The 10000-nt window shown below is 53.8% G+C and overlaps 1 protein-coding gene across 1 annotated transcript in view; it reads right to left on the bottom strand.

Moving 5' to 3' along the window:
• The window catches only part of ptprr (protein tyrosine phosphatase receptor type R), a gene marked incomplete at both ends in the record, with an annotated part of 27786 nt that overhangs the window by 15635 nt on the left and 2151 nt on the right, over nucleotides 1-10000 (bottom strand). Inside the window, one exon of the mRNA XM_084462773.1 lies at nucleotides 3122-3456. Coding sequence (XP_084318899.1) covers nucleotides 3122-3456 — 335 coding nt within the window. The remainder of the gene's footprint in view (nucleotides 1-3121; nucleotides 3457-10000) is intronic.

The following is a 10000-nucleotide window of genomic DNA, read 5'->3' as shown; positions in this document are numbered from 1 at the left end:
TTCATACCTCAACAGCACCATCTAGTGCATACCGGTCACTGCACAATGTTCGGGTATAAATTAGTGATGTCAGACACACCTGAGTGAGGAAGTATGGGGAAGGCACATAGTTTTTCGACTGCTTTAGGGCAGGTTTTGTTGTTTTGATTTCATAGAAAATAAATGGACTGTCTGTGGAAGCTCAAAGAAAGCAACGTGTGAAGACCTAAGAGGTCCGCCGCCCCCGTACAGGGCTAGCTACTAAGACAACACGTCAGCCCCCCGTACAGGGCTAGCTACTAAGACAACACGTCAGCCCCCCGTACAGGGCTAGCTACTGAGACAACACCCCCCCGTACAGGGCTAGCTACTGAGAACACGTCACCCCCCGTACAGGGCTAGCTACTGAGACAACACCCCCCCGTACAGGGCTAGCTACTGAGACAACACGCCCCCGTACAGGGCTAGCTACTGAGACAACACGTCCCCGTACAGGGCTAGCTACTGAGACAACACGCCCCCCGTACAGGGCTAGCTACTGAGACCACACCCCCCCGTACAGGGCTAGCTACTGAGACAACACCCCCCCGTACAGGGCTAGCTACTGAGACAACACCCCCCCGTACAGGGCTAGCTACTGAGACAACACCCCCCCGTACAGGGCTAGCTACTGAGACAACACCCCCCCGTACAGGGCTAGCTACTGAGACAACACCCCCCCGTACAGGGCTAGCTACTGAGACAACACCCCCCCGTACAGGGCTAGCTACTGAGACAACACGCCCCCGTACAGGGCTAGCTACTGAGACAACACGCCCCCGTACAGGGCTAGCTACTGAGACAACACGCCCCCGTACAGGGCTAGCTACTGAGACAACACGCCAGCCCCCCGTACAGGGCTAGCTACTGAGACAACACCCCCCCGTACAGGGCTAGCTACTGAGACAACACCCCCCCGTACAGGGCTAGCTACTGAGACAACACATCAGCCCCCCGTACAGGGCTAGCTACTGAGACAACACGCCCCCGTACAGGGCTAGCTACTGAGACAACACGTCAGCCCCCCGTACAGGGCTAGCTACTGAGACAACACCCCCCCGTACAGGGCTAGCTACTGAGACAACACCCCCCCGTACAGGGCTAGCTACTGAGACCACACCCCCCCGTACAGGGCTAGCTACTGAGACAACACGCCAGCCCCCCGTACAGGGCTAGCTACTGAGACAACAACCCCCCGTACAGGGCTAGCTACTGAGACCACACCCCCCCGTACAGGGCTAGCTACTGAGACAACACCCCCCCGTACAGGGCTAGCTACTGAGACAACACCCCCCCGTACAGGGCTAGCTACTGAGACAACACGCCCCCGTACAGGGCTAGCTACTGAGACCACACCCCCCCGTACAGGGCTAGCTACTGAGACAACACCCCCCCGTACAGGGCTAGCTACTGAGACAACACCCCCCGTACAGGGCTAGCTACTGAGACAACACGTCAGCCCCCCGTACAGGGCTAGCTACTGAGACAACACGCCAGCCCCCCGTACAGGGCTAGCTACTGAGACAACACCCCCCGTACAGGGCTAGCTACTGAGACAACACCTCAGCCCCCCGTACAGGGCTAGCTACTGAGACAACACGCCAGCCCCCCGTACAGGGCTAGCTACTGAGACAACACCCCCCCGTACAGGGCTAGCTACTGAGACCACACCCCCCGTACAGGGCTAGCTACTGAGACAACACCCCCCCGTACAGGGCTAGCTACTGAGACAACACGCCCCCGTACAGGGCTAGCTACTGAGACAACACCCCCCGTACAGGGCTAGCTACTGAGACAACACGCCCCCGTACAGGGCTAGCTACTGAGACAACACCCCCCCCGTACAGGGCTAGCTACTGAGACAACACGCCCCCGTACAGGGCTAGCTACTGAGACAACACCCCCCGTACAGGGCTAGCTACTGAGACAACACGTCAGCCCCCCGTACAGGGCTAGCTACTGAGACAACACCCCCCCGTACAGGGCTAGCTACTGAGACAACACGCCAGCCCCCCGTACAGGGCTAGCTACTGAGACAACACGCCCCGTACAGGGCTAGCTACTGAGACAACACGCCAGCCCCCCGTACAGGGCTAGCTACTGAGACAACCCCCCCGTACAGGGCTAGCTACTGAGACAACACCCCCCCGTACAGGGCTAGCTACTGAGACAACACCCCCCCGTACAGGGCTAGCTACTGAGACCACACCCCCCGTACAGGGCTAGCTACTGAGACAACACCCCCCCCGTACAGGGCTAGCTACTGAGACAACACGTCAGCCCCCCGTACAGGGCTAGCTACTGAGACAACACCCCCCCGTACAGGGCTAGCTACTGAGACAACACCCCCCCGTACAGGGCTAGCTACTGAGACAACACGCCCCCGTACAGGGCTAGCTACTGAGACAACACGCCCCCGTACAGGGCTAGCTACTGAGACCACACCCCCCCGTACAGGGCTAGCTACTGAGACAACACATCAGCCCCCCGTACAGGGCTAGCTACTGAGACAACACCCCCCCGTACAGGGCTAGCTACTGAGACAACACGTCAGCCCCCCGTACAGGGCTAGCTACTGAGACAACACGTCAGCCCCCCGTACAGGGCTAGCTACTGAGACAACACGTCAGCCCCCCGTACAGGGCTAGCTACTGAGACAACACGTCAGCCCCCCGTACAGGGCTAGCTACTGAGACAACACGCCAGCCCCCCGTACAGGGCTAGCTACTGAGACAACACCCCCCCCGTACAGGGCTAGCTACTGAGACCACACCCCCCCGTACAGGGCTAGCTACTGAGACAACACCCCCCCGTACAGGGCTAGCTACTGAGACAACACCCCCCGTACAGGGCTAGCTACTGAGACAACACGCCAGCCCCCCGTACAGGGCTAGCTACTGAGACAACACCCCCCCGTACAGGGCTAGCTACTGAGACCACACCCCCCGTACAGGGCTAGCTACTGAGACAACACCCCCCCGTACAGGGCTAGCTACTGAGACAACACGTCACGAGGGGCTGGGAGGTGTTTCTGGACACGGCCCTGAGAGAGATGCAGTGTGGTGGAGGTCAAGAGTTCACAGGTCAGGGGTCGCCGCCTCACCTCTCCTGCAGACCGGCGGCGGACTTCATCCTGAAGGGGCTGGCCGAGAGGCAGGGCTTCAGCTCGTGACCGGACGCCGGAGTGTAGCCGTTGGCGACGGGCGCAGAGGGTGCGGCGCGGTGGGCTCTGATTGGCTGCTGCTGAGGTGTGGGCGTGGCTGCAAGTGCGGGCGCGGGATTGGCCTGCACCATGCTGCTGGGGAGGGGCTGGGGGGTCGCTCGGGGCTGGGCGGGGTTGTGGACCGCCACAGGGGTCAAGATGAGGTCGCGGCACGCGGGCGGCTCCTTCAGCTGTCTGTCGGAATATTCGACCTTCTCCTTCAGGCGGTACAAGACCTGGGGGGGCGGGGTTTAGGACGAGGTGGAAGATAAGGGATGAGAGCGGAGAGAGAAGCATGTTAGAGGCAAAGTCATGTGCTGTATGTCTCCATATGTCCTCCAGGGGGACACCGTCGTCCCAGTGTCACCTAGACAGGCCTGCTAGTTATCTGATTCAATTCAATAACCTTTATTTAAACTCAAAGGACACTGAGATTTACACTTTGGAACACATGTATGAACCAAGGTTATTATAGTTAAAAAATGAAAACCAGGTGTGAAAAAACATTTTAGTTAACTGAAATAAAAATAAAAACTAGACTTAACAAAAAAACGATAACTAACTAAAACTGTATTGTGTGTTTACAAAACTAACTAAAATAAACTAAAATTATTGAGAAAATGTCTTTAGTTTTAGTCTTTTTCATTTCATACATAAGCCTAGTATTTTTGGTATATGAAATCCATCCTCCATTTTTTTTTTACTGTGCCCCTGCGCAGAACTAAGCATTTTCAAACACTAAAATCTAAACTAAACTAGCAAACCTGCTTTAAAACTAATCACAACTAAACTGAAATTGAAAACAAAAAGTTAAAACTATATAAAAATAAAAACTAATGAAAAAAGTAAAACTATTATAACCTTGGTATGAACCCCCAGGACACAGACCTGACAGGACAGCTACACAGAGACCTTCCACACAGACACCTGTTACCAGTAGCCTCTGTGTTACCAGTAGCCTCTGGGTTACCAGTAGCCTCTGGGTTACCAGTAGCCTCTGGGTTACCAGTAGCCTCTGTGTTACCAGTAGCCTCTGGGTTACCAGTAGCCTCTGTGTTACCAGTAGCCTCTGGGTTACCAGTAGCCTCTGGGTTACCAGTAGCCTCTGTGTTACCAGTAGCCTCTGTGTTACCAGTAGCCTCTGTGTACCAGTAGCCTCTGTGTTACCAGTAGCCTCTGTGTTACCAATAGCCTCTGTGTTACCAATAGCCTCTGTGTTACCAGTAGCCTCTGTGTTACCAGTAGCCTCTGTGTTACCAGTAGCCTCTGTGTTACCAGTAGCCTCTGGGGGAGACGAGTCCACCTACAGGTGGGAGATGGACCAGCTGCTGTCCTGGTGAGGCCAAAACAACCTGGAGCTCAACGCTCTCAAGACAGTGGAGATGATTGTAGACTTCAGGAAGAAACCAGCGCCCCCCCCATCACCCTGAATGACTCCTTCCGCTTCCTGGGCACCGCCATCTCCCAAGACCTGAACTGGGACCTTAACACCAGCTCCCAAGACCTGAACTGGGACCTAAACACCAGCTCCCAGGACCTGAACTGGGACCTTAACACCAGCTCCCAGGACCTGAACTGGGACCTTAACACCAGCTCCCAAGACCTGAACTGGGACCTAAACACCAGCTCCCAAGACCTGAACTGGGACCTAAACACCAGCTCCCAAGACCTGAACTGGGACCTTAACACCAGCTCCCAAGACCTGAACTGGGACCTAAACACCAGCTCCCAGGACCTGAACTGGGACCTAAACACCAGCTCCCAGGACCTGAACTGGGACCTTAACACCAGCTCCCAGCACCTGAACTGGGACCTAAACACCAGCTCCCAGGACCTGAACTGGGACCTAAACACCAGCTCCCAGCACCTGAACTGGGACCTAAACACCAGCTCCCTCGTGAGGAAGGCACAGCAGAGGATGTACTTCCTGAGGCAGCTTTAAAATACAGACTTCCAAAGATCATGGTAAATGGACGGCACTTATATAGCGCTTTTATGCAAAGTGCTTTACAAAGGCCTCTCATTCACACATACAGTCACACGCCAATGGCGGCAGCTGCCATGCAAGGTGCTAACCTGCTCATTCGGAGCAATTTGGGGTTCAGTGTCTTGCCCAAGGACACTTTGACATGTGTACAGGAGGAGGCGGGATTAGAACCACCAACCCTACGATCATTGGACGACCAACTCTACCACTGAGCCACAGCCACCCCTTGATGGTGCTCTTCTACACCTCCATCATCTCCTCCATCCTCACCTCCTCCATCATCGAGTCCATCCTCACCTCCTCCATCATCGAGTCCATCCTCACCTCCTCCATCATCGAGGACAGGGCCAAACTGCAGCGTGTCATCCGATCCTCCGAGAGGGTTGGCTGCAACCTGCCCTCCCTCCTGGTCCAACCTGCCCTCCCTCCTGGTCCAACCTGCCCTCCCTCCTGGTCCAACCTGCCCTCCCTCCTGGTCCAACCTGCCCTCCCTCCTGGTCCAACCTGCCCTCCCTCCTGGTCCAACCTGCCCTCCCTCCTGGTCCACCCTGCCCTCCCTCCTGGCCCTGCACAACTCCAGGACCCGGAAGTGGGCCAGGAAGATGGCGGCCGACCCCTCCCACCCCGGCCATAACCTCTTCACGCCGCTCCCCTCAGGCAGGAGGCTGCGGTCCATCAGGACCACGACCGCACGCCACGGAGGCAGCTTCTTCCCCACGGCCAGCAGCCTGAGTCCCCCTCTGACCCCCGACCGGCCCCGCCCAGCCCGGCCCCGCCCAACCCGGCCCCGCCCAAACCCAGACTCCGCCTCCACTGAGAGACACTTGCACATGACCACAGAATGGACTGTACTTAGGACGCACAACACTCACATATCACTCCGCCCACACCATATACTGAACACACACTCACACCATATACTGAACACACACTCACACCATATACTGCACACACTCACACCATATACTGAACACACACCCACACCATATACTCAACACACACCCACACCATATACTGAACACACACTCACACCATATACTGAACACACACCCACACCATATACTGCACACACTCACACCATATACTGCACACACACTCACACCATATACTGAACACACACCCACACCATATACTCAACACACACCCACACCATATACTGAACACACACTCACACCATATACTGAACACACACTCACACCATATACTGAACACACACTCACACCATATACTGCACACACACTCACACCATATACTGCACACACACTCACACCATATACTGAACACACACTCACACCATATACTGCACACACACTCACACCATATACTGCACACACACTCACACCATATACTGCACACACACCCACACCATATACTGCACACACACTCACACCATATACTGCACACACACTCACACCATATACTGCACACACACTCACACCATATACTGCACACACACTCACACACACATCACACTTAACACACTTGCTGTATATACACCGCACTACACTTTGTGTATTGTTTTGTATCTTATATTATTGCACTAGCATTTTGTCCTTGCTCTTTGCCCTGTCCTGTCCTGTCTCTGCCCTGTCCTGTCTCTGCCCTGTCCTGTCTCGTCCTGCACCCTGTCCTGTCTCTGCCCTGTCCTGTCTCTGCCCTGTCCTGTCTCGTCCTGCACCCTGTCCTGTCTCTGCCCTGTCCTGTCTCGTCCTGCACCCTGTCCTGTCTCTGCCCTGTCCTGTCTCTGCCCTGTCCTGTCTCTGCCCTGTCCTGTCCCGTCCTGCACCCTGTCCTGTCTCTGCCCTGTCCTGTCTCTGCCCTGTCCTGTCTTTGCGCTGTCCTGTCTTTGCCCTGTCCTGTCTCTGCCCTGTCCTGTCTCGTCCTGCACCCTGTCCTGTCTCTGCCCTGTCCTGTCTCTGCCCTGTCCTGTCTCGTCCTGCACCCTGTCCTGTCTCTGCCCTGTCCTGTCTCGTCCTGCACCCTGTCCTGTCTCTGCCCTGTCCTGTCTCTGCCCTGTCCTGTCTCTGCCCTGTCCTGTCTCGTCCTGCACCCTGTCCTGTCTCTGCCCTGTCCTGTCTCTGCCCTGTCCTGTCTCGTCCTGCACCCTGTCCTGTCTCTGCCCTGTCCTGTCTCGTCCTGCACCCTGTCCTGTCTCTGCCCTGTCCTGTCTCTGCCCTGTCCTGTCTCTGCCCTGTCCTGTCCCGTCCTGCACCCTGTCCTGTCTCTGCCCTGTCCTGTCTCTGCCCTGTCCTGTCTTTGCGCTGTCCTGTCTTTGCCCTGTCCTGTCTCTGCCCTGTCCTGTCTCGTCCTGCACCCTGTCCTGTCTCTGCCCTGTCCTGTCTCTGCCCTGTCCTGTCTCGTCCTGCACCCTGTCCTGTCTCTGCCCTGTCCTGTCTCGTCCTGCACCCTGTCCTGTCTCTGCCCTGTCCTGTCTCTGCCCTGTCCTGTCTCTGCCCTGTCCTGTCTCTGTCCTGTCCCGTCCTGCACCCTGTCCTGTCTCTGCTCTGTCCTGTCTCTGCCCTGTCCTGTCTCGTCTCGCACCCTGTCCAATGCTGTCTCCATGTTATGCACCACGACTGAAAGCTAATTCCTAGTATGGTGAAAAACTACAATGGCAATCAAATGAATTATGATTCTTATTCTCTGGTCATGGAGGACTGGACGTTTGAGATCAGATTGTTCAAGTGTGACCTCTGGTGGATTGAGCTGGTACTACACCTGGGCTACTCTTCAAGTCCAGGTAAATGAGTCCATGAGGTACTAGTAGACGAGCGTCGAGAAACATGTTAGAATGTTGAGACTCACCACCAGACCCTAGGAATCAGGTCACCTGACCTCCGACCTTCCAACTGTAGGCCTATTCCCTGACCTGGCTTTAAGATTTAACTGGCTAAAATAACCCCAGGCCTCTCAGCCTATCAGAAAAGCTCTTCAGGGCTATCTAGGGCCGGGTGATTCCAGAGATTACCTAGCTTTGACCCCCCACCCCCACCAGAAGCCTCAGCCAATCAGAGCCCTCAGGAATCATGACTGAAATGCGGTTACAGTTGATCTCATCAGTGAGCTGAGCCTCCGTCAACTAGCTTCTCTAGCAAGAAACACACGTGCATGAGCAAACACACACACACACGCACACGCACGCACACACACACACACACACACACACACACACACACACACACACACACACACACACACACACACACACACACACATTTCCATAAAGACACCACCTACCACAAACAATTAATACAAGCAGATACTGTTTGCTCTCTGATCTGTTTCCATGGTTGAGGATGCTAGCATGCTAATGCTAAAGCCTCCCTGTGTGGTACCTCAGTGATCCTCAGTTACCCTGTGCTGTATTTGTGTGTGTTTGTGTGTGTGTGTGTGAGTGTGCGTGTGTGTGTGTGTGTGTGTGTGTGTGTGTGTGTGTGTGTGTGTGTGTGTGTGTGTGTGTGCGTGCGTGCGTGTGTGTGAGCGCCAGCAGCAGGAGTGCTAACGAGGGGGAGGGTAATCTCAGTCACACTCCATGACATCATTTCTTGTGTGCGGTCTTCTAGAAGTGAGAATCACTGAGCATGGCTTACTTAGCTGACTCTCTAACTCTGGACCTACTCAGCCGCGTGTGTGTGTGTGTGTGTGTGTGTGTGTGTGTGTGTGTGTGTCTGAGAGAGAGAGAGAGAGAATGAGAGAGAGATTGAGTGAGAGTGAAAGATAAATCGATGTTTGAAATCGTTCCCTCGTTCACTCACTCCCTATTCCCTATGTAGTGTTCCCCATATAGTGAACTACATAGGGAACGATTTAAAGGTTTTCAGACACAACATGGAACGTCATTGCGTCGGATATTCATGGATCACGTAAACAAACCGAGCACATAAAACGGTCAATAATTTATCAACAAATATGGTGGCCGTTGAGGCGACAGTAATTTGTCAACTTAGCTTAATGGTTTGCGGACATTGTAGCTAAATCTTTCGATGGAAAAAATATATATTTTTAGCAGATGTCTTAGTTACATCATGATTGAACTAGCTATCGGTATTTTTGAATTATATGTGTGGTAATTATTCAGTTTGACGAATTTACGATGTAGCTAGCTCACTAGCATTAGCCCAAGTTGGCAGCTGTTGGTCAGCGATGAGAGATGAACTCCAGCCCGGCTGATAACCCTCCGTCGCAGGAAGGGAGGATGCATCAGTCGGCCGTGATCCTTGACAGTACCAGCATGTTGTGTCTGAATACAATCCAACGGCTATTTCCCAATAAAGAACCCCTCCAGTGCACAAGCAACTCCCCAAAGATAATAATGAGAAGCACAAGCTGGCAAGTGGAAAAGTTCAAGCATATATGCAACTATAGTTGTGTTTGGCTGAGATATGAATGGGACATCGGACGCAAAACTAGCAATAGCTGCTTAAACAGGTGATGCACATTTACTTCGTGAAATTCTCCGATGACCCCGCCGTTTTGGGCTTATAATAGCTTGAGATCAGGACACAAGTGTGGTTTTGTCATCTATGGTGCTGTCTGCTAATAGCAGGTTAGCAGACAGCAGTTAGCTCATGACAGTAACTTCCATAACATTAACGTTAGCGGTCGGTGGCTAAAGCAGTTAGCTAACATTACAACGATTCCTGTAATTATTTTGATGATGTTGGTTCAACTTCTGTTTCTCGGGCATAAACGGAGGTAAACTCAAACTCGCATTAGCAGCAAAAAAGCTAGAGGAATCATCGTAATGTTAGCTAACTGCTTTAGCTACCGGTAGCTGCCGTCTTCTTCTTCAC

This window comes from Borostomias antarcticus (genome assembly GCF_949987555.1).
Source record: "Borostomias antarcticus genome assembly, contig: scaffold_133, whole genome shotgun sequence".
Taxonomy (NCBI): Eukaryota; Metazoa; Chordata; class Actinopteri; order Stomiiformes; family Stomiidae; genus Borostomias; species Borostomias antarcticus.
This window is presented reverse-complemented; position numbering and strand designations above follow the sequence as displayed.